This window comes from Mauremys mutica, chromosome 3 (genome assembly GCF_020497125.1).
Source record: "Mauremys mutica isolate MM-2020 ecotype Southern chromosome 3, ASM2049712v1, whole genome shotgun sequence".
Lineage (NCBI taxonomy): Eukaryota > Metazoa > Chordata > Testudines > Geoemydidae > Mauremys > Mauremys mutica.
Window position 1 is genome coordinate 197224506 of NC_059074.1, and position 23972 is coordinate 197248477.

The window sequence follows — 23972 nt, forward strand, 5'->3', positions numbered from 1 at the left end:
ATGCCAGCAGTGCCCCTCTGCTATGTACATCGGCCAAACTGGACAGTCTCTAAGGAAAAGGATAAATGGACACAAATCAGATATTAGGAATGGCAATATACAAAAACCTGTAGGAGAACACTTCAACCTCCCTGGCCACACAATAGCAGATCTTAAGGTGGCCATCCTGCAGCAAAAAAACTTCAGGACCAGACTTCAAAGAGAAACTGCTGAGCTCCAGTTCATCTGCAAATTTGACACCATCAGCTCAGGATTAAACAAAGACTGTGAATGGCTTGCCAATTACAGAACCAGTTTCTCCTCCCTTGGTTTTCACACCTCAACTGCTAGAACAGGGCCCCATCCTCCCTGATTGATCTAACCTCGTTATCTCTAGCTTGCTTCTTGCTTGCATATATAAACCTGCCCCTGGAAATTTCCACCACTTGCATCTGAAGAAGTGGGTATTCACCCACGAAAGCTCATGCTGCAAAACGTCTGTTAGTCTATAAGGTGCCACAGGATTCTTTGTTGCTTTTACAGATCCAGACTAACACGGCTACCCCTCTGATACTAGATTTTCAAAAAGGGTTCAGCACCCAGCAGCTCGTGTTGTTCTTCAGAGGTGCTGAGCCCTTTTGGAAATCTGGCCATTTCATTTAGGTGCCTAACGGGAGCTGTTGGGTGCTGATGTCTATTGAAAATCTGGCCCCTACACTGTTGCTTTAAAAACAAACAAACAAAAAAACCAAGTAAGTTTCAAGTTCTTTTCCTTGCAGAGATAAACTGATTGTTAGTGAGGCTTGTTAATAGAAAAAAGGAGACTTTTTAGAAACTATTAGTATTTGAGGATTGGCCTGCTAAACCCAGGGTTGTGAGTTCAATCCTTGAGGGGGGCACTTAGGGATCTGGGGCAAAAATCAGTACTTGGTCCTGCTAGTGAAGGCAGGGGGCTGGACTCGATGACCTTTCAAGGTCCGTTCCAGTTCTAGGAGATAGAAATAATTGGAGATATACCTATTTCTATTTCTTAATTTCACCTTACCATTAGTGTAGCTCTATGTGAATAAATGCATCAAGCCTCCCCATTTCACTGTACTAACTTATAGGATGGGGGACCCTATCCTTGGAAACAGTGACTCTGAAAAAGATTTGGCGGGGCATGGTGGATAATCAGTTGAACATGAGCTCCCAGTGAGATGCTGTGGCCAAAAGGGCTGATGAGATCCTGGGATGCATAAACAAGGGAATCTTGAGTAGGAGCAGAGAGGTTATTTTACCTCTATAATTGGCACTGGTGCAACCATTGCTGGCATACTGTGTCCAGTTCTGGTGCCCACAATTTAAGGATGTTGATAAATTGGAAAGAGTTCAGAGTCTGATAGTGATAGACTCCAGAAGTTCAATCTATTTAGCCACATGCAGCATGGGACTAAGAGAACAAACCTCCAAACTGCAAGGAGCCAGGTTGTGGGGAAAAGTTTGCACTTCTCTACCCATTAGTCAGGACTTGGTGATAGGATTTGCTACCCCTGAGCAGTAGCCAGGATTTGGCTGGGTGTTTACAGTCTCACTTGGCCCTCACCAAGCCCTTGGCCTCACCAAGAAGCTTGGGGAAGGGGAGAAATCTCTCCACGTGCTTAGCTGGAACCAGGGCCGGCTCCAGACCCCAGCGCGCCAAGCGCGCGCTTGGGGCGGCATTTTGCCGGCAGGGCGGCAGCCGGCTCCGGCGGACCTTCCGCAGTCATGCCTGCGGGAGGTCCACCGGAGCCGCAGCTTCGGGGGACCTCCTGCAGGCATGACTGCGGAGGGTTCGCTGGTCCCGTGGCTCGGGTGGACCTCCCGCAGACGTGCCTGCGGAAGCTCCACCGGAGCCGCGGGACCAGCGGAACCTCCGCAGGCACGTCTGCCAGAGGTCCCCCGGAGCCGCGGGACCGGCACCGCCAGAGCGCGCCCCGCGGCGCGCCGCCCTGCTTGGGGCGGCGGGATTCTTAGAGCCGCCCCTGGCTGGGACATTGTTCTTTCTGCAGCATCCCATACTTAAATGTGGCAATAAGACTCACCAAAGTCTGAGTCAGACTGTAAGTTACAGGCAGCAGAAGCCCATAATGCTTGGAAACATTCTAAAATGAAGAGCTGTATTAAACACAGTTCTAGGGAATGAACATTAATAGTTAATTCAACAAAAGCTCAAATTGGTGATTGTTTCTATATCTTCCCATTGTCAGGGACTCTAGTATTCATCAATTTACTGCAGTATGAAAACACCCCCAGATTTGCTTCATCTCAGGAACTGGACATTTCCTTTCTAAAGGTTAACCACTGGACAGAAGACTGTGTTACCTGCCAGCAGATGTGATCAACTAAATTGGAAATTTTAATACTAGATTTGAAAAGAAGATATAAAATTAAGATCCTTGGAGTGCTAAAATCAACTTCTCTCTTCTCTGGCTCGTGGACATGCAAACTCAACCACAGGGAATAAATATTAGGGAGAAAAAAACAACTCAGCTATTCAATCTACATAGAGCCAGCCAGAAGCAATGGCCATATTCAACACATGTGGTTAGTACGAAGGATAGAAGTTGTCAGATTTTAAAGATTGATTGCTGCCCCCTCTGTCATTCCTTAAAAAAAAAAAGAGTATTTATAATGAACTGTATTGATGCGGGGCCTGTCTGGCTCTAATGCCCCCATATGATAGCTGCTGTTTTCCCTTTTTGGCTTGGCAATGCTTCATTCTAGGAGACCAAATCAATATGAATATTTCAATCACCATTCTCCCCTCTGAAGATGAAGTTATCATCTAATCGATCTGTGAGGCTTCCTCTAGTCTCAAAAATCAAATGCCAATCAAGTTTTAGTGTTAAGTATCCATGTATAACATGTCTAGGTCTTCCTAGAGTCTCTGAATACATCAGAAAAGATATTGAATGTCTTAACTGACTGCACTAAGATGGGGGTGGGGGATGAGGAAGCTTGCACTGGGAGAAGTTAGAACAGTTACTATTGCCAAAGAAACAGTATTTCTCCGTTACTGAAAGAATCTTAAAATGCTCACAAAAAAGATGCGGAGGAACCATCTCACGAGAATGTGATTTCAAACACATTTTCATTGCTTTTTAGCAGACAAGTAGATTTTCCCTCACTCCAAAGACGGAACAGGATTTTTGTAAGCTTCAAAAATGTGTATTTGTGTTATGGCCAAGAAATAAATCTTAATCCTTTCAGTTCTGCAGAGACATACCACATATCATGAACAGAGCTGGTCAAGAATGGCAAAAAACAGTGCTTATAACCATTTATTTGAGTTTTGAATGGCTGGTCAGTTTAACCATTTTGTACCCTTTATTATTTGTGAGCATTCATGCAAAAAGGTATTTACGCACAATAATATTTGGGGAATGGCTATTCTCCCTGGGTCAAACCCACAAGGCCAATATGCCACTTCAGGGAGGCCATTCCCAGCTCCCAAAACATTCACAAATCCTGCTCAGTGACAAATGCCTGACATTTTCCTCCCAGTCAGAGAAAAAGCTCCCATCTAAGATGAAGTGCCCTGACATACGCACATGTATATATTAGAATGTGCAATCTGATAGTTGATTTCAGGTGAGATAGTTTACAGAAAGGTTTCAAAGCTAGTGTGAGTGGGGAATATTGGGCCTAACATCTTGGGTAGGGAAGGTTTCTGATGCTGGGTGGGACTAGGCAGGTTGCACCCTTGGTGGAGAGATGGGATAACTGGTAGGACACTTACTTTGGGTATGTAACAGAAAGTTTGACAGGAAACACGGCAGGCAAGAGGCTAGAGCAGGGGTGTGGTTAGGTTGGGAAGATTTTCACAGCTGAAGGAGAGCAGGACACTTATAATTAGTGACGGGTCTAACGAGGTTTTGGAAATTGAAAACTGGGCGAGACTTGTTTATGTGTTTTTATTCCTCCCACTCCAAATACTAAGGAAATTAATTTTGGCTCTGGGGAACAAACCTTATGTTACAGTGCTGGAATATGTATTTACAGAACTATGCTTCCCACAATAGCACATGGCTGCATAATTTGCATATGTCATCACTGAGCATAACTGTGGTCACATTAGAGGTATTTTTGCCTTCCTATATGTCTGAAAACATAAGTGTACAAAAGCCAGGTAATCCAAAAGTGAAGATTTACAATAATGTTTCATTAATGTGGTATAAAATGATAAGTATTAAATCACGTCAGTTAAAGATGGACAAAATCTATCTGATCATTTAGTCTTTTCCTCTGCCAGTGCAAGATATAATTCTCAGATAAAGGACATATCAGATACTGAACGGCAAAAATCTGCAACGGAGTTTACTCTAGCTGCCCTTTTGACTCAGCCATTCTGACAGCAGACTGTATGAAATATGATAACATCAGAGCACTTTGAGTTGAACATAACAGTATGCTACCAACTGTTACAAGATGCTGCATCCTGAAAAATAAACCGATCAGCTAAAAAATACTAATTAAATGCCATTAAAGGGCTGATTTTGAATGTCTCCTTTAAGAATAGGGTATTTTTTAAATAAAAATATTTTTTCCTAACTTACTGGAGATACTCTTCTCCAGTATCATAACTCACAGTAATGCTCATCAGTGCCAGTTATGCTTAATATAGTGTTATCAGCAGATATCACTGGAGATCATCTGAGACACATGCAATTAAAACATCCCCATTTACTTAAAAAGAAAATTATGAAGAACAGAGTTTCTAAATGTAATAAGATATGCACACTCCTGGGTGGTGGAGACATAAGACAGAGAATACACTCTCAGCATGTTCATCTCCCCATAAACTACACATTTGACCATCTGCTATTCCTTACTTATGGCTGAGTCCTGCAGCTGCTCCAAAGGCCTGATCTGGTGTCCACTGAAGTCGGTGGGAATATGTCCACTGACTTCAATGGACACCAGATCAGGCCCTAAGTGAGGATCTGAACTTTTTCTATTAGCCTTTGCAACTGTGTTTAATTAGAACTGAGTCTCAGGATTGAAAGAGCCCACATGAGATGGCCTGCTACTGCACGCTCCAGGAATCCCAGAAGTTTTCAAGGCTGAAACATTAGAGAAATAACCCAAAGATGAGCTTTGAGTACAGATTAGATCTGAATGGCTCAGCAGTTCAGGATCATCAATATTGACTTCAGCTACTGATTCTGTCTGCAGGAGTCATGACCTCATGAAGTTAAGTGGAATGAAAAATGATTATTCATTAACGACTGAAAGTGGCAAATAGCAGTGGCAACCTTATTTAAACACAGATTAATCAACTTTTCCCACAAAGCATTTAAGAGCAGATACTCTTCAGCCTGGTGACTAAATTACCATAAACAGAGCTCTCCCCTTAATGCAGAACTCATCTGTTTATGACATTTATGCAAATGTCCCTTAATATTAAGTTCTTACACTAATGGGTCAAAATGGCATCGTTCTTTACTGCTAAAGGATATATGAAGGATACTAAACTTTGGCCACACAAGTACTAATGGCACATCCAACATCAGTATAACTCAGTGATAGGGCACCAAGCAACATATGGTGCTGAATATATGGTACCCCATTGGCACCCTGTGAGAGAAGCAGTGATCTTGTTTGCTTGAAATCCACACAGGAGCAGATATGTGGCAAAATGTCCCACTCAAATTACCTAATTCTGTGGTGATTTGCAGTCTAACCCATGTGGTAACTTCATTTAATTTAATGGGGCTACAAAGGAAGCAAGATAAAAGAACTGATACTAAAAGTCTGATTCTGGCTATAAAGTGGAAAAGTCATTTTTAATTTCTACTATTAAATACTTTTAAAAATTAATTTTATGTATATATTTATATATGAAAAAATCCCCCCAAAATCTAAACAATATAGTTCATATAAATACATATGCATTGGTTCCAATAAAAAGTGAAATTGGAGATATCACAGTTTTTTGGAGAGGTTAGAATAGAAAACAATCATGGTATCAAAAATACAACAGTATGATACCTGTCAGCAAGTGCTGAATTTTTAACGGCCACTGTGTGCTTTTGCACATGTATATTTTGTACATCCAACACGATACCATACATATTAGTATTTATAAAAGTTCCATCCAATGCACGAGGCAGAGAACAATAATTATTCATACACGTAATAAACTCAGAAGGCCTAAATACCATAAATGTGTTCTGCCAACTCAGAAGTATCTCTCTCTCTCTCTCTCTCTCACACACACACACACACACACACACACACACACACACACACACCGAGTCAATGACTACACACACACAGGCATGCACACACACACACACACAGAGTCAATGACTACACACACACACAGAAACACACAGAATCAGTGACTGCAAATGTGCAAATGCAAGTCCCCAAGGGTTGCTCTGCATCCACACCTTAGTAAAATAACTAAACTGTGGAACCTTAATTATTTCCCATTCATGTTCAAATTAGTTGTTAATAAGAAACATAATTACAAACCAGTGGGCTACAATGGATGACAACTATAGAACCTACTAACAAGGTTCACCATGGTCATGTGATTAATTTTAAGCCGTTTCTCAAACTGTTTTATAATTTGCAGAAGTATGTTTTTGACAAACATGTTCACATACCTGTATCCTCATTTATCTCAGTCTCCTCTTCATTATCATCATCTGTCAAAAAAATAAATAAAAATAAAATGATTACGAAAAAAAGAGAAGCATTTGAAAATAATGTTGCATGCTTCAAATTGCTTTTATTTTAGTTTGTTTTCTGCTGTCCAAAGTATTACATTTAGATTTAGAAGAAATACTAGTATGGTAGATTACTGATATCTAGATATCAAAATTCAGGGAGGTAAAATTCTGCCTTGACTTACACACAGTGAAACCACATTGTAATCTAGTTCATAGTTTTTCATTCCTAAGGGTGAAATTAATCTAATTTTACTTGTCAAGCTCAGGATTCTTGTTTTTTCTTGAAACAGCTGGTAACATTAACACTAAAGTTGGTTGGAAGTTTTGTTTTTTGGAGAAAAATATATATGAGAGAGAAAAAAATAATTTTTGCCTAAATTTTCCAAGAAAATGTAGACTTTAAATCTCAAAACTGAACGTTTTGGGGTTTCAGCCAAAAAATGTTTTGTTTTCAGCTGAAAACTTTTCAGTTTGGGGTGTTTCAATTAAAACTTAAAATTCTCAAGGTAGCAGATTCTTATACCCATATGAGTATCAACCTGAAATCAATGGGCCAAGATGGCACCCATAGTTACTGAAATGTCTCAGCAAAATGCTTAGAAAACATCCAGTAAAGCAAGAGTTACTTAGCCACTAATTTCCCCAAAACATGTTCTTTCCCATGAGAGCATTTGCAGTAAAATCAATGTAAGAATCACTGAATCTGGAAGGGAACTCAAGGGGTCATCTAGTCCATCCCCCCTTTGCTGAGGGGGGATTAAGCACACCTAGATCATGCCTGACAATATTTCTTTAACCTATTCTTAAAAATTTTCAATGAAAGAGATTCCACAACCTCCCTAGGCTACCTGAATAGATCAAATTAATCTCAGCCTCCACAGTAAATCAGCAGAATGCAATAATATCTTAACATACATGGCACCAGCAGAGCTTCTGTGGAAGTTCTTACTTATAGTACAGTCAGTGGCTTGGAATATGAAATTCCCAAAGCGCTAGAATAGAGCGTAAACTGGTAATATCGGACACACGGGCAAAGAATATGACCTTATTAAAAAGTAGTGAAGTCTTAATGCAATACAAATATGAAAAGGAGAATACTGCTTTTGTGAATTAAAGGGCCATCTTTCTAAGGAAAGGACAGGGTTATCACTCCTATAGAGCAAAAAGGAGGATGCATTTTATGCCTGTCCCAGAATCTCATATCTTAACGTCTAAAATCTCAGCAAACTAGGTATGGAGGGAACATTATTGTTTATCCTGTACAGCATGGTTTTAACTGACCAAATCAAAAAGTTTAAATATATACGTAGGCCTAAATCTAAACCCTGGAGCAAAACACCCACTGAACTGGAGAAGTCTAGGAGTAAAATTTTCAAAAGCATCTATGTGACTTAGGAACCTAGTCTACATTTTCAAAGGCGACTTGGGCACTTCAAAGTCTAAGTCTCACTGAAAGTCAACAAGGTCCCTACGTGCCTAAGTCACTTTTGAAAATTTTACCCCAGCTCCATATTTATCTGACATTTTTTAATCAGACCCCTCTTCTCTGGTAACGTCACAACTGATCCAGAAAATTATAACACATGAGGCATATGAATGAAGGTGCTTACATTTCAGGCAACACAGCAATTTCTTTGACCTCGACTTGGCAAAGATTACTGAAGTGACAAACACCTCCTTAGTCCCTAGACCTGCATTACAAGAATTATCACCTTATACCGGGGATAAGCTCTTGTCATGTTTTAAGAACCCATGTCCAGAACACAGCTCATTTCTCATCCGAATGAACTATGTCAAGGTCAGTTCCTTAGTGCATTAATTACTGAGAAGCAGAAGCAAGGCAAGAACTCCTTGACTGAAGTCCAGTCTAAGTTGTATAATTGGAAACCCAGATCCTTGTAAATTACATAGTTTATACAGTAGCTTCTTTTTCCTCTTGACAAAACCATGTTTTCACCCCCATCTAGGCTATGGACAGAGTATTATCCAAAAGTCCAGGTCTACTTTAACATATTGATCATGGATTGTGTCAACCTTAAAGTAAAGTTTAACAAAACCATTAGGACCCAGGAGTAGAACTTTGATGACAGTAAACACTTCCTTATAGAGATATTGTCACTATCAGGTAAATCCCAAACTTACCTACTTTCTAAAAAAACCCAACAAACCTCCCTCCACAAACCATTTAAAATTCCACTGAACCTGTGACCTCTTTTCAAAAAGGCCTTGAACAACTCACTGCAGAGCAGAAGTGTGGGTGATAACTGTGTGTGCATCCAGCTACTTACGTGACCACTGGAGGCAGAAGAATTCCCTGCTGCATAGCTTCGCCATTAAAGCCTTGCAACAGGGAGCTCTCAAAACTCATTCCCTCAAGTCCTGCTGGAGAAAGGAGAATGAATCTTGCAGCCCAGGGCAGGAGGATCACTGACAGTGGCCCCCACATAAAACTGCCCTTGTGGCAGGTGTGGCCATTGAGAGGCCACCCTGATGAAGGACTCCCTGGAGACTGTATCAGGCTCATGAGGCAAGGAAGACATTTATTCCAACATGTGTCCCATGGGTTAGAGAATGAAGTTTCCAGATAACAGTTAGTCTAAAGTATATGAAGTACAGTAACTCCTCACTTAACGTTGTAGTTATGTTCCTGAAAAATGCGACTTTAAGCGAAACGATGTTAAGCGAATCCAATTTCCCCATAAGAATTAATGTAAATGGGGGGGGGGGGTTAGGTTCCAGGGAAATTTTTTTCACCAGACAATAAACTATATATTATATAGATATATATACACAGTATACATTTTAAACAAACAATTTAATGCTGTTCACAGCTATGATGATTGTGAAGCTTGGTTGAGGTGGTGAAGTTAGAGGGTAGAAGAGGGAGGGATATTTCCCAGGGAATGTCTTGCTGCTAAATGATGAACTAGCACTCGGCTAAGCCCTCAAGGGTTAACACCTTGTTGTTAATGTAGCCTCTCACTCTACAAGGCAGAAGAAATGGAGGGGAGGGGAGATAGCATAGCAGACAGAGATAGACACACGCCTGGTGTGGGAGGAGAGAGAGAAATGCACACTGCCCCTTTAAGTAAGCTGACCCACTCTTAAGTGTATTGTCTTTTTAAGTGGATCAGCAGCTGCCCCAGGCTCTCTCTGTCTTTCTCCGTCCAAGTCCTCTCCCTGCTCTATATGGAGAAGGGGTAAGCGGGGTGCAGGAGCAGAGGGCAGGGGGACACCCTGACATTAGTCCTCTCCCTTCCCCCCCCTGCACAGCAAGCAGGAGTCTCTGGGAGCAGCTCCCAGGCAGAGGGCAGGAGCAGCACATGGCAGTGAGGGGAGGGACAGCTAAGCTAAGAGTAAACAGTGTAAGAACAGTTAAAGTTCAGATTTTAACCTAGGATTGAAATATGCCCCGACTATTCATATTATTTGGGATAATCACATCTGTAAAGATCTGAAAGCAGGGGGCTGGGTGCAGGTTGTTCAGTTCATCCCTTTGTAAAATCCCAGGCTCCCTATTAATTCACATATCATGCAATGGTTGTCAGGCTCTCTGTCCCTGATCTCATTTGCTATCTATAGAGCTCTGTAGAACAGAACGATTGCACTGCTTTTCGTACTATTGAGATTGGAGAAGGAGCTTCTCCTGTCCCATGGTTTTGGTTTTTTTTGCCCTGCCTCTCTCAGGTTCTCTCTGGCCCTGTCTCATCAACTCATTCCACACAGGCAAACAGCTGCCAGATGGTTAAAACCATCAAACTGCTAGATTTGAGCTGGCAACAGGCTCTAAATACCATTACTAATCCAAAAAGCCATCAAACCTCCACCCACTCCTTGCTCTTCTCCCTTTTTGTATTGTTAAGCAAATACGTTATTTTCTGTTTAACTATATAAGCACGTAATCAGAGCTCATAAACCACTGCAGCAGGCAGCTCTTTGTTCTAATCTGCATTCCTGTGTCCCCACCGCCTTACATAGCCCCGTACACTGTGGACTCATCTTTCACCCACTTCTTCAACACTCCTTTCTGGATCCTTTTTGCCTTTCTCCAGTTTCCTTGTTACCTCTCTCCTCTTCCTTCACTCATAGTTCTTTTATCTCTATTTTTCCTCCACCCATTCCCAGCTGTCTCTCCCTTTGTTCTCAGCCTACTCTGGTTTCTTACATCTCCTTTCCCAAGTGTACATCTTCATATTGTCCATAATCTTTCAGTGTGTTGTGAGCACGCTGTGGGATTCGGAGTGAAACGTGACAGAATTCTTAGTACCCAGCACTTCACTTGCTGCCTGTGCATGCAGAACAAATGAAGGAAGAGAGCAAAGAGGCAGGAAGTGTTAGTTATAAAGGAGGAGGAATGGAGCAGAGATGAGTTTGCAATTACATCACTGATGCCTTCATTTAAAAAAAAAGAATCACAAAACCTGTCAGTACTGACAACTATTTAGATGCCCTACTGGGCTTATTTATTGTACAAAAATAGGTGTCCTGCTGAAAAAGTTCCTGCCCTTAGGCACTTAACTAGCAGGAACTTCAAGATATGACTGTACTGTTTCTACTAAGATAATGAAGGATGTGCAGCACAACATTCTCACACCATCTACAGAAAGTGAAAACCAAAATGTGTAATTAAACTTTGGGGATTTCTCTGTTTAGTTGCCAACTAAACCTTCTTAGACTATTAGTTGGTGCAGGCTGAAATGGCGCCAGGGGAGTAAAATCCAACTATCAAAACTAAATATAATAGGCTGACAAAGTGGTAGATACTATGTATGCCCTTCACCTCCAACTCTTCTTTTCACCATCCTTATGCTCTTTTGCACCTACAAGGATGCAGACAATCATCCACTTGGTTGCCCTTATGTAGTTTTACATCCATACTGACAACTGCCATATTTCTCATTATTCTTTTCATGCCTTTCTGACTGAGAATCACTACTACTTGACAGGACACCATTACTGCCAGCCAGACGACGTCCCCTGTTGGGCCTAAACTGCAGAAGCTTCTTTCCTAGCCAGCCAACAGAATACAAATTTCCTCTCCGACTTGACCAACAGATGTCAATATAGTAGCAGCATACCCAAATCCTCCCCACTTCCTGAGGTTTAAGGGAGGGAGGGAACATATTGGGGCACTAAATGGATTGGAACCTAAATATCTGTCTTGCCCTTCATGAACCTTCTACCTCATCTCTCCACTGAGACAATGCAGCTGAGTAGACTACCAGGTACTGGGAAAAGATCATTCTCTCTGGCAGGAACCCCAGCTTTGGAACTCCTGGCCAGAAGAGATCAGACTGCGCCTATGCCTGACTGTTTTCGGATCAAGGTGTAAAACAATCTTTTCAATATAGCCTTCCCCAGATTGAATGCTTTTAAGAAAAAAAAAGGCCTTTAAACAAAAAGTCACATTCCCCTGCTTCAAAGGAAAAGAAAGAGGGAACAGTTTTTAGGTCTGGGCTTTTGTGTTCCTAAATTTGGAGCAGTAATAGGATACCAGAGTGACAGGTGCTATTTGAAATACCCCTTCTCATGCAGAGCAAGTTTGATCAAATTTTGCTTTGGCTGCTTTTATTATGAAGACATTTCTACTGATATGTGCAGTATATCTAAACCTCACTGCAGCATCAGTGCAGTTTCTCTTCGTGGGTTGCCTAGCTACGCAGCCTCACAACACAGGAGTCACACTGAATGTAAAATGTGTTTGCAACTTTTGAGACCATATGAAATGGAAATCCTTAGTACCCAATTGCTAAGACATCAGATACTTTTCTTTATACCACCTCAGAGATGGCTTCTTTTATGTACTGCAATACTTGATGTTCAGGAGAATATACATACACCGCAGCAAGAGCTAGCCTACTCACACAGAATGTGTAGTAGCTTCTACTCCAATTGCAAATAAACTGAACCAAATTGTTTCACTCCAATAAAACAGCCATGCTCAAGATTGGGGATTCTATTTTACAGATGCTGACACGATCCATATGAAGAACTGGGTGACTAATGAGTTCAAAATGCATCAGTTTAGAGAGGAAATCGGTTTCAGCTACACAGACCTCCTCCCCGACCAAACAATGAAGTGATTGAGTTTTACTTACATGGATACTCACTCAAGTTAATTTCAAGCTCACCTGCAGGCTGGAATTTTCACACCAGAAATAATATGTTTTATGTGGGGTGACCCACTGTTGGACACAACAGGGGTGAGGTTTCTTAAAAACACCCAACAGTGGCAAAGATTTTAACCGCAGTCTTTGCAACCAGGATCATTCAAGCACATGAAGCTACTTTTTGTTAGTGAGGGGTGATGACGGAATATTGCTGAGCAGTAAATGCAAGGCACTTGGAGTGTTTTATGAGGAATGGGACGCTGCTCGATGAAGCAGGGAGAAAGGATCGTTATCACAGGATGGCAGACCATAAGGTCTTGTCTACATGGGGACGTTACAGCAGTGTAAGTTTAGTTTACAGTGCCTTGCATTCCCACACAACCTTTTAAAGTGAGGTATTTTGCATCTCAGGCCACAGTAAGCGATCCCCCGGGAACAGGAGTAACCGCCCATCACAGTGAGCTTGTTCCCTTTAGGATTTCTGCTTCTGTCAGGCCTCCCATTGTTATCCTCCACTGTAAAGCTTCACTCCTGCATCAGCTTGCCTGTGTATCTGTTCCCCCCACAGCTCCGGGACAGGGGTGAAAGTAACTTAAAGGACTTACTGGTACGCAGGGCAACTGGGCTCCTGGGCAAGGTGGGGGGTGGCTCTGGGCCCCTGGAAGAGGCGGAGCCTTGGGTGGAAGGGGCAGGGCTGGGGCGAACTCTCCCAGTCAGCCCTTCAGCGCTGCCTGGCCCGTGCTGCCCTGGGCTCTGGCGGCGATTTAAATGCCCGGGGCTCTGGCCGCTGCTGGGAGCCGTGGGCCCTTTTAAATTGCCGGGCCCTGGGGCAGCTTCCCCCTTTGCACCCCTTGGTTAGCGGCCCTGCTGGTACAGTGTTTAAAGCGCTGCCACGGCAACGCTTTAACATCGGCTGTGTACCGGCCCATACCAGCAGCCTCTTTCTTACCAGTACACCGTGCCGGCCTGTACCAACTTACTTTCGCCTCTATCCAGGGGTAACCTTGACAAAATGTAACCTCTCCATTGAAATGCAAACACTCAGCCTCAAGTGCTCTCTTTGAAACGAGGTAGTGGTGAGTTCTCGTACCATTATAGCAGTCATGCACCCCCACCCACCAAGCTGCTGGACTGGACTGCACTCTTTGGAAAGATGTATGTCCTGTCCCATCTTGAGAAGAGTCACTGGAATGCAGACATCTACAGGACACCGTCTGAGCAAATGAAGAAAAGGGGGCATTACCAGAGCTGGTACCAGGGTTGAGTGAAAGCAAAGGAGCTCTGGGAGGAGTAATTGAAGGCATTGGACCAGAACAAGATCCTCAATAATGCTCCCACTACCGTGCCCATAACATGACAAACTGGATTTCATTTTTGCAAATGATGCTACCACAACACCCAAGAATGATATGAGAATGAGTTTTCCATAAAGCACTCCAGACAACATGGCAAGTACCCTTGACACCACATAAGGGATCCCACCAGGAGAAGATTTTTCTAGAAACCAAGAACTGTATGATCTAGCAGTCTCAGAGGTTACACAAGAATCCCATGCAAACAACCCGACAAACTGCTGTGGAAGAGAGCACCACCAGCAACCAGCCTCAAAATGCTGCAATGTAGTGCTCTGATATTATGTGAAATACAACGTATAGGGGGATTTTCGAGTGCTGGTTGTTCACCATTGTTAACTAATATACACTAGCTAACACATATATATCATATTAATAATATGTATTATCCACCCTATGTATATCTGGTGGATGAGACACACAAACATATATATAGGGTGATTAATATATACATATGCATTAAGCAACAATAAGTACAACAATTAAGTACAAATAGCCTAAACTGGCTTATACCATAATCCTGTTCATTTATGCCAAGCATCCCATAACTCCCTGCATCTGCTGAAATAAGCATTTGGCTTAAGCAGATAGAAAACTTATCACAACCAAGATACATTTGGTTTTATGTCTTAGTACAAGCTAGGGAAGTCCCTTTGTGGACCAGTACCTGGAATGCTAGTATCCAAAACAAAGATAAGGAAGGAACAGAACGCGTTAGGGAACTGCAACAAACTGATCAGTTGGATGTTAGTGATGTGTAAAGAGATATGTGACTTGTAAAATCATCGTCTAAATAATAGCAGCTGAAATGTCAATTTTGGGAGCACACCTGCTATGTACAGTGAATGCAACTGTGCTGCATAACAGCTTCCCTGAGACTGGTATCATACACAGTTTCCATACTACCACCATGCTGGGCAGAGCTAGAAGACTCTCTCCGTTCGATTGACTTTAATGCCTTTCCCCCTCAATGTGCTGAAAATGGCATCCATGCCGGAGATTTAAAGCTATAAAACTTTATTTCCCTGTAGTATCATATCCCACAACCACTGACCACACTAGCTACCTCCAAACCCTGCTTCCTACTTGCTCCCCCTCTGCCCCATTCCTTGCCAACCTCCCGCCCCTTACTCGTGATGCTGATGTAACCCACACGCCTCCTGGGTGTGGTGTTCTGGCCCATCTGTGAGGAGAGGAAGGGGAGGGGAGAGAGAGAGACAGACACTGCTCTACAGCCTTAGCTAAGAGGTAGTTGTCTTTTAGCTCATGCGGTAGAGGCTCATGAACTAAGCTTCAGAGGTCCCCGGTTTGATCATGCCCGACAACGACCGGGGTCTGTCGGTGTTACACTAGCTCCAAGGAGTTTAAAATAAATCAAACGTACTGTGTATGGCAGGAACAGATAAAGAAAAAAGCAATAGAAAAAACTGACTTACTCTTTTATAAAGCCCCCATCTTTTAGCTAACTTGAGATTTGAAGAGGTAAGTTGCCCCAAACAGGCTTTACAGACATTTCAAAATGCATATATTTGTAGCCATTATTAGGCATTCCTGGCTACCTGAAACAATTATTGAACAATACTCTTTTTTGTGTTTCAGTGCACTTTATGCTGATCTGTGGGTGTCATAAAAGAAAACTTAAGGCAAGGATAGTGCTCTATTTTGGCATGCACATTGCAAGGCACTGCTGCTGTCTTGGGACTGCTCATTCAGCTACCATTTCCCTTCCATTTCTGCACCAGCTGTGGCAACACCATCCTGGTAAAGAGCAGTGCTTCCTATCTTCCCTTCTATGTCTCCTGCAAGCTTGCCTCCGGGTAACATCCTCCAGTGTAAGGACAGCCTGCAGAAGAGCACATGCAATAGCTAACCTGTCCCCGACCGATACAGACTAACACGGCTACCACTCTGAAACCTGTCCCCGACTGTCCTCCATCCAAACAAGCCCCCCCACACTTAAAACCTAAAGGCCTACACCCAACCATTCCACATATCCCATTCACCTAAAACCACCACAGCCCCCCCATGCACCCACCCCACAACCCCCCACCCATCTAAAGCCGCCAATGTCACCCTCACACCAGCATTTTCATAAGGTTCTTATACAAGAGGGTTGTAATTTCCAAAATGTCTTAACCACTCAAAGCAAGCCCCAGAGTGCAAAGAGAAGATGGAAATAGCATTTCAAATTTTGAGAAAAGCAATGGTTTATTGTTGCTGGAATGGGGACAATAATTGCTTGTGCTTTTTCTTGATTTCCCTTAGAACTTGCAATGCCTCTTTCCATGCACACAGGGGGCTTACCAGTCACGGAGAGGCTGATTAAACTCCAAAGGGAAAAAAAGATGATAACAGAGGAAATGTTCCAGGACCTAGTGACTGCATCCCAAGGGAAGTCCACAAAGGCGGAAGTGTAGAAGGATGGTTTCCTGCAGTACTCAGAAAGGCTCAAAATGGAGCATGTGACCCAGGAAAGGGACTTGTGGAAGACAATGCCAAGGCAAATAGCTGTGATGGAGCACCAGTTGTTATGAGGGTCAAGCGCAGCATCCCATCCCAGCACTGTTCTGCAAACGATGGGAAACAAACCACACTGGGACCACCATTTCAATCAACCAAATAGGCAAGTTGTCTTCTGCATCCTGAAATTCCGCAGCCACTGCTGGTCATCCCAATGCTGCCTCACTATCCTGTCCCACCAGTCAGTGCTAGTTGATCAAGCCCAGAAGTGGCACTCCACCAAGTGAAGCTGCTCCAGATAAATGCCCTGCAGAACTAACGGCTCCATTTCTTCCTCCCGCTCCTCCTCCACCTGTTGCCATTCTGCTGCGGCATCTAAAGCTGCTGAGTCAAACCCATCTGTCCGTGCAACTGCATTATCCAATTTGTATTAATGACTGTCAGGATTGCAGCACTCAGCAGTGTGCCCTCTATGCTGCCTGACAGCAGTTTGAAAATGGCGCTGGCAAAATGATGGGGTTCCAAGAGAGAAATTGGGGGTGTTTTCTAATTTGACCCCCAATCCCAGAATTGCTGTAGGTTCTGATAGGTTTCTGCTGTGTTTCCCCATAGAAGTTATAAAAGCACATTTATCAATAAAAATCAATGGATAGAAAACCGAACAAGGATTCTCTTAGAAGGAACAATGGATTCCAGCTAAGCAATACAAATACTGGGCCCTTTACTGTAACATTTACTCATGTGACTGGTCTACTGAAATCAATGGTGTGAGTAAGAACTATGTGCGTGAACAAGAGTTGCAGGGTAGGATTCCTGATTTGCTGGAAGTCCTGTGGCAATACATTGTATCTGGACATTCTTGGGGACTAACAGCTGAGGGGATTTCACAACATATCTGGATTGAAAATGTCAGAGCTGTTTTACTCATAGGAAGATATGAAACAGAAAGAGAGACGTGGCTGTTTCTCTTCCCTTTTAAGTTAAGGCTAAGCTATTGCTCTAGGCACAGAGCAATGTCTTCCTGCAGCACATTTTTCTACGCTCATCCTATTTTTTTTCCTGCTTACATTTTAGAAGTTTATCGGCAAAAGAACAAAACGTTCAACAGAAAAAATTGTTCATAGAAAAAAACAGTATTTTTCTGTGTCAGTGATCATGAACCATTATGAGTGGGCTCTGGGCCTGATCAAAGCCTGCGTAAGCCTCCCGTTGACTTCAGTGGGCTGTGTATCAAGCCCTGACCAGGGGCGGCTCTAGGGATTTTGCCGCCCTGAGCACGGCAGGCAGGCTGCCTCCAGCGGTTTGCCTGCGGAGGGTCTGCTGGTCCCGCGGCTTCCGCGGCCCTCCCGCAGGAACGCCTACGGGAGGTCCACCAAAGCCGCGGGACCAGCGGACCCTCCGCAGGCAAGCCGCAGAAGGCAGCCTGCCTGCCGCCCTCGCGGCACCGGCAGAGCGCCCCCCCGCTTGGCGTGCTGGGGCCTGGAGCCGCCCCTGGCCCTGACTACAGTGACTCTAATTCAGAAATACTTAGATTGTAACAATGAGGACCAAACAACTACATTCATACACGAGAGTAAGTTATGAATTATCCATAGATTCATATTACCATAGAGGTCTGCTTTTCCTCCTATAGATATGTACACTTTACTAATGCCTAGGCTTTTGGCACTTGGTGCAGGATAAGTAGCATTACTCAGCTAATTTTTCTGGCACTCCATTTGCAAACTATGCTTAATATTATGTCCCAGTAATGGAACTGTTTCCCTATATCTATATTCCACTTACTGAAATGCACTGAGGTGTAACTCTAGCTTCATATCATTATCACTTGACTAGCTCAAGTATTTGGATGTCTTTTTGGATTTATTAATGCAGCAAGTTTAAAGTAATAACTATTTCCGTAGATAAAATCAGGAAGGTATTGCTTTTCTAAATAACTTGGTCCACACATGTTGAAGTGGGAACCTTTCTTAGAATTTCTGAACACCAGATTCACATCAGAAATCTCAACAACTTTTCTCAGTTTAAAGAAGCACCCCAGTGACTACTAAGATAGAGCACTATCAGTTGAAATACATAGCAAACCAGGAACACTGCTACTTTAAAAAAAATCGTTTTCTTTGCTTTAAGAATATATGGCATATAAAAAAAATCAGTATAGTTTATGAATCCCTCCAGAATATAATCTAAATGTCAGAAAGTTATTGCCAGAGGCAGTGACTGTAGCAAGCTCCCTGTCACGGAACCATACTAACAAAGTCCATTGTGCAAGAAACCGGTCTTCCAGAGATATGGGACGCCTTTAAAGTCAAGGCATCTACACAATACTTGTCAGTGTCTTTATATGTAAATCACAGTGAAAGACAGGCCACATGAAGATAGCTCACAAAAGAGCAAAAAAAGAATCATTCAAGAAATGGGACTATTATTCAGGGGTATTTTTTATTTCTTTTTTCTTTTTTTTAAATTAAAGTGAATTTAATGCTGGTGAAAATTGCTGGGTTGACATCACTGGCAAAGAAAGTGTTTATTGTATCCACAGGCCTGGCATAGGCAACAACATCGCAAGATTTGGCACACTGCCCTACCACTGTGCCTCAGTCCTGATTGGAATGAGAATGTGGATCACGTTTCAAACCCATTCAGTCCTTATGTCTGTTCTGAGCTTGCCAACAGAAGTTGCCAATTAGTGTCCATGCATGTCCATCAAATATTAAATTGACATTTTCTATTATGTCTTTCCCAAAAAACCTCAATAGTCTTGTAATGCCGTTTTACTCACAGACACGATTAATTTTAATCAACTTTAGGTAAGGTAGGAAGCCACATGGAAACAAATTTAAGGCATTTTAACACCTCATAGAGTCATTTACACATGGGCAAAGTGAACACAAGAATGTAAAAGTCTATCATTCTGATTGGGCAGCATTTTACACCTCTGCAGAGATGTAACTGGGCACTATTTCAGGTACATTTATCTGTGTGAGTTGATATCGAGGGTGGGGTTAGTTGTATGGGGATGGAGGAGACTTTTGTGTTTTATAGGGTGTTCAGTTCCGCTGGCTGTTTCATTTGGTTTTATAATTGGTGTCATGGGGGGTCTAGAGTTCTCAGATAGGCATCCCTTTTTATTATTGTAGAAAGCCAAATAAATATGAATAAATATGTAAATAAGGTGCAAAGGAGTGGAGAATCAGGCCAAACGGAGTTCTATTGCTGCAGAGCTGGTATAGATGTAAGCAGTGTCAGGATGAGCTCTACCCTGACATCTGGTGGTGAATTATGGTGAGTGTGGAAAAGAATTTCAGGGGCTGATCTTGTTTGCATAGGCACACCCACCCCGCCTAGCATAGCCCACGGCAGCCTAAAATGGTCACTTTGACAGCTGTGGGATCCTCAATTTCTCTGTTATTGGGGCAGGAGGAATAAAGTGTTGTTACCCTGATTATGTGAATGAGGGACTATGAACCTGTTTTATGACAGAGGATCTCACCATCAACTAAGTAGCACTCGCTAGACAAGGGACATGTGTTCCAAAACCCAGTGAATTGAGAGAGGGTGGGGACTGGTGTGTGTATACCTGATGGCATGGGCCCCTTTTGAGGGCCTGGAACACCAATTGCACCTTCTCCTCCCTCCACTGTTGAAGAGCAGAGCTAATTTTGATTCCATTAGGAATCCATCTAGAGACTGCTGAGCTGAATTCACTTTGGGCCAATGGTGCACCAGTAGTGGGGCTCCCCTATTACAAGCTGAAATCACTAAAAGAGCTAAACTTACTGAGCTGAGTGCTGGGTTAACTAGTGGGGGAGCCTGAAGATCTATCGTTAAGAAGCTAGCAGAGTGGAGCAGTTTGCGGGACGGTTGGAGCAGCCCACGGAACAGGGAGCGGAGCAGTTTGCGGGATGGTAGGAGCGGCCCACGGAACAGCGAGCGAGCAGAGTGGAGCGGTTTGTGGGGACAGCTGGAGCGGCTCACGAGTTGGCTGGAGGAGTGGTGCAGCTGGTGGAGTGGAGCCGGTCGTGGTGAAGGCTGCAGCAGAACTCCACGGAGAGGCGGGGCAGTCAGCCCCAACCCATGTAAGGTGTCCCTTAACACCCTGTCCCCCCCCCACTTCCACCTAGGCTGGGGGGGTAAAACTCTGCAGATAAACTTTTGAACCCAGGGACAGAGACTTTTGGGTTGTTGGACTTTGGGGTGATTGGACTTAAGACCCTAAGGGGAAAAGGACACTGTCAAAACTTACTTGGTGGGTCTTTTGCTCATGGTTTATGTTATGAATCCTGTTTCTGGTGTTTCCCCAATATGATGCCACATTGTTTCCTTCCTTTATTAAAAGGATTTTGCTACACTCAGACTCTGTGCTTGCGAGAGGGGAAGTATTGCCTCTTAGAGGCGCCCGGAGAGGTGGTATGTAATTGTCCCAGGTCACTGGGTGGGGGCTCAAGCCAGTTTTGCATTGTGTTATTGAAAAGGAACCCCTGGATACTGAACCCGGCCCTTGTTGCTGCCAACTCAGAGGAGCAGAAGAGTTATATAGGGTAAGTCAGAACCCACCCCTTCATTTGAGATATTTTGTTTAAGAATGATTGGTGAAGTTTGCCATGTAGATTCTATGATCCTATGTTCCACAACATGATGTTACTTGGAAGGATGCCAATATCATTTCAATGTTTAATCATTAGAGACTGAGATGGAAGGTGTAATGTAGAGATGAGTCCAACACAACACCCAGGATACAAACTCCACCAAAGGTTTTGGAGTTCAGACCCAGATCCAAATTTTCTGTCTCTGGCCCACCTACAGTAGCGAGGCTAGAATCCTCCCATGGAAGTCTATATGGGTGGGCACTTGCATCTCCTTTTTCATTCTTCTGTCACTCTTCATCTCACAATAGATAATGGAGACCCCAATCATAGTAAACAAATCACAACTATTACAATTCAACACTTGTTGACTGTGTCAGCAAGATATTGGTAGTTACTTACATGTTTTTTTCCAGTATAAATGCGCTTCATGATTTTTTAAACATCCATATTTAGGGTCACGCCACCATGATCCATACTTATCTGTACCGCTGCAAGGGCAAAGACCCTCTGTGCACAGATTTCCCCACTTCAGCATGCAAGGGGGGAATCACAACTTCTGCAGCCCCGTACTTTTTATCTTCTCCCCATTATTATTTGGCCTGGTCGGGTTGCTTCTCCCTTATTGCAGATCTTTTACATCTTGTTCAATGTTTTAGTATTCCTGTATTTATTTTAATAATTTGCTCTGATGACTGCTCCCAACATTTCCATAGTTCATATTTTAAGGGCTGCAAAGGTTCCCACAGGAGGGAACTTTGCTTCATCCTGACCAATCCTCAGGATAGTCAGGCTGTTTTGATGGCTGCACATCTGCTTCGTGGTCAAATTTCCTAGATGGGTTAGGGAGCTAACCATATTCCCTCCACTATGACCTTTCTAGGCTCTCTGTGAATCCTGATTCCCCTTCCCCTCTACCTCCAGTGAGACCTGAAGGCTAATAATCTTGGAGGGGGGTGTCAAAATAACTCACAGCTGCCATCACAGGGGAAGCTACAGAGGGGTCAGCAGCTGCAGGGGTTCATTGTACTCCCCAAAAGACACTTGTGGAGGTGTCATGGTGGATTCATTTGCACCCTTCCACAGCAGGTCTCTTCTCTCTCTTTCTCTCAGGCTGGTAGTTAGCTAGGGAGATCCCTCCTGAAGGAATGTCAAGACAGGCTCTCTTTCCACTGCTACTGGCTGGCAATCCCCCTACTACGTACGACAGTGGAGGGAGTGGTGTTATTGACTCTGTTTCTAGGGGTAAGGCACAGAGCTATTGGGAATGGAATTGCTCAGTGGCTGCTGCAGTGTGGTCATTGTCCATACTCAGTCTCTGCTTACTTCTCTGCACATGTACAATTCGGCCGGGTCAGAGATCTGTGGGTAGGAAACTGAGGCACAGAGAGATTAATGGCCAGTTTTTAAAGGTATTTAGGCACCTCACTCTCATTGATTTACTTGGGAACCAGGCACCTAAATATGTCTGTGAGTGCTGCCGGATGCCTAGCAGCAAGGGGCTCCGGCAGCACTCACCGTGTGTCCATGCAGCGTGGGGAGGGAGGGAGGAAGCAGCAGGACGGCTGATTGTGGGCTGAGCTCTCCATCCCGCCCCCTACATGGAGCGGCTTCTCCTTCCCTACTGCTGGATCCCAGCACTTCCTGGTGCCTGTTTTGCTGACAGCCCACTGAGGTGAGTCAGGGGAGCATCTTCAAGATCGGGTACAGGAGCTGCGACGTGGTGCTTAGTGCCAGGCAGCTCAGGTGGAGTCCCATGCAGCCTGAAAACCCTGGGGGCGAGTGAGGGGAGCAGGCTTGGGGGAGGCAGTGGGAAAGAGGGGGTGGACCCTCCTGCTGCTGCTTCTGCTACTGGGGGTGCACTGAAGCAGCAGCAGCCTCCAATGTGCCTATCAAGGAGAAGGGAGTTTGGGGGTGTCACGTTCCCCCCCCCAACAAAAAGTGACTGACAATTCTCCAAGCTCCTTCCTAACAGAGACGACCCAGCCCCACACATCATCGCCACCCACCCTGATGGGGCACGGGGGGGAGGGGGGGACTGTACATCCCAACTGTGTTGCCCCTTTTGTGGGTCTTGTTTTGAACACTTGCTAAATGGACTGAGGATAGTTCAGGCAGGGAGGGATGCCTGCAAGCTCTGCAAGGGGCTGGCCAGTCACAGGACAGGGAGCAGGAGGAGGTAGTTGCTACTCTATGTTGTCTACATACATATCACGTTTCGGGGGGTGGGGGGAGGCAGAGGCAATGTGTGTGACGGTCACATGCCCCCACAGAACCTTTCAATTGCATGCCCTCCTGCCCCCAATCCACAGTTACTCGTCACCTCTGCCTTGCAGTACGCTCAGGAAATCAACAAAGTCAGGCTGTGTCAGATCAAGGTACTCTCCTCTGAGTATGGGGCCCTGAAGTTCTCTCTTAGGGTACGTCTTCACTACCGGCCGGATCAGCGGGGGTAGCAATCGATTTCTCGGGGATCGATATATCGCGTCTCATCTAGACACGATATATCGATCCCCGAACGCGCTCCTGTCGACTCCGGAACTCTACCAACGCGAACGGCGGTGGCGGAGTCGACATGGGGAGCCGCGGACGTCGATCCCGCGCCGTGAGGACGGTAAGTAATTCGATCTAAGGTACTTCGACTTCAGCTACGCTATTCACGTAGCTGAAGTTGCGTATCTTAGATCGATCCCCCCCCCCTAGTGTAGACCTGCCCTCAGATACCTACGCTCTGCAAGGAGGGGGAGTGGTTTGCTTAATATCACAGCCAGCAACAGAACACAG

At 44.1% G+C, this 23972-nt stretch overlaps 1 protein-coding gene across 3 annotated transcripts in view; it reads right to left on the reverse strand.

Moving 5' to 3' along the window:
• The window catches only part of MACROD2 (mono-ADP ribosylhydrolase 2), a 1343640-nt gene that overhangs the window by 94987 nt on the left and 1224681 nt on the right, over positions 1-23972 (reverse strand). For all 3 annotated transcript variants that reach the window (XM_045009265.1, XM_045009263.1, XM_045009264.1), the window contains exon 10: positions 6615-6656. In XM_045009265.1, coding sequence (XP_044865200.1) covers positions 6615-6656 — 42 coding nt within the window. The remainder of the gene's footprint in view (positions 1-6614; positions 6657-23972) is intronic.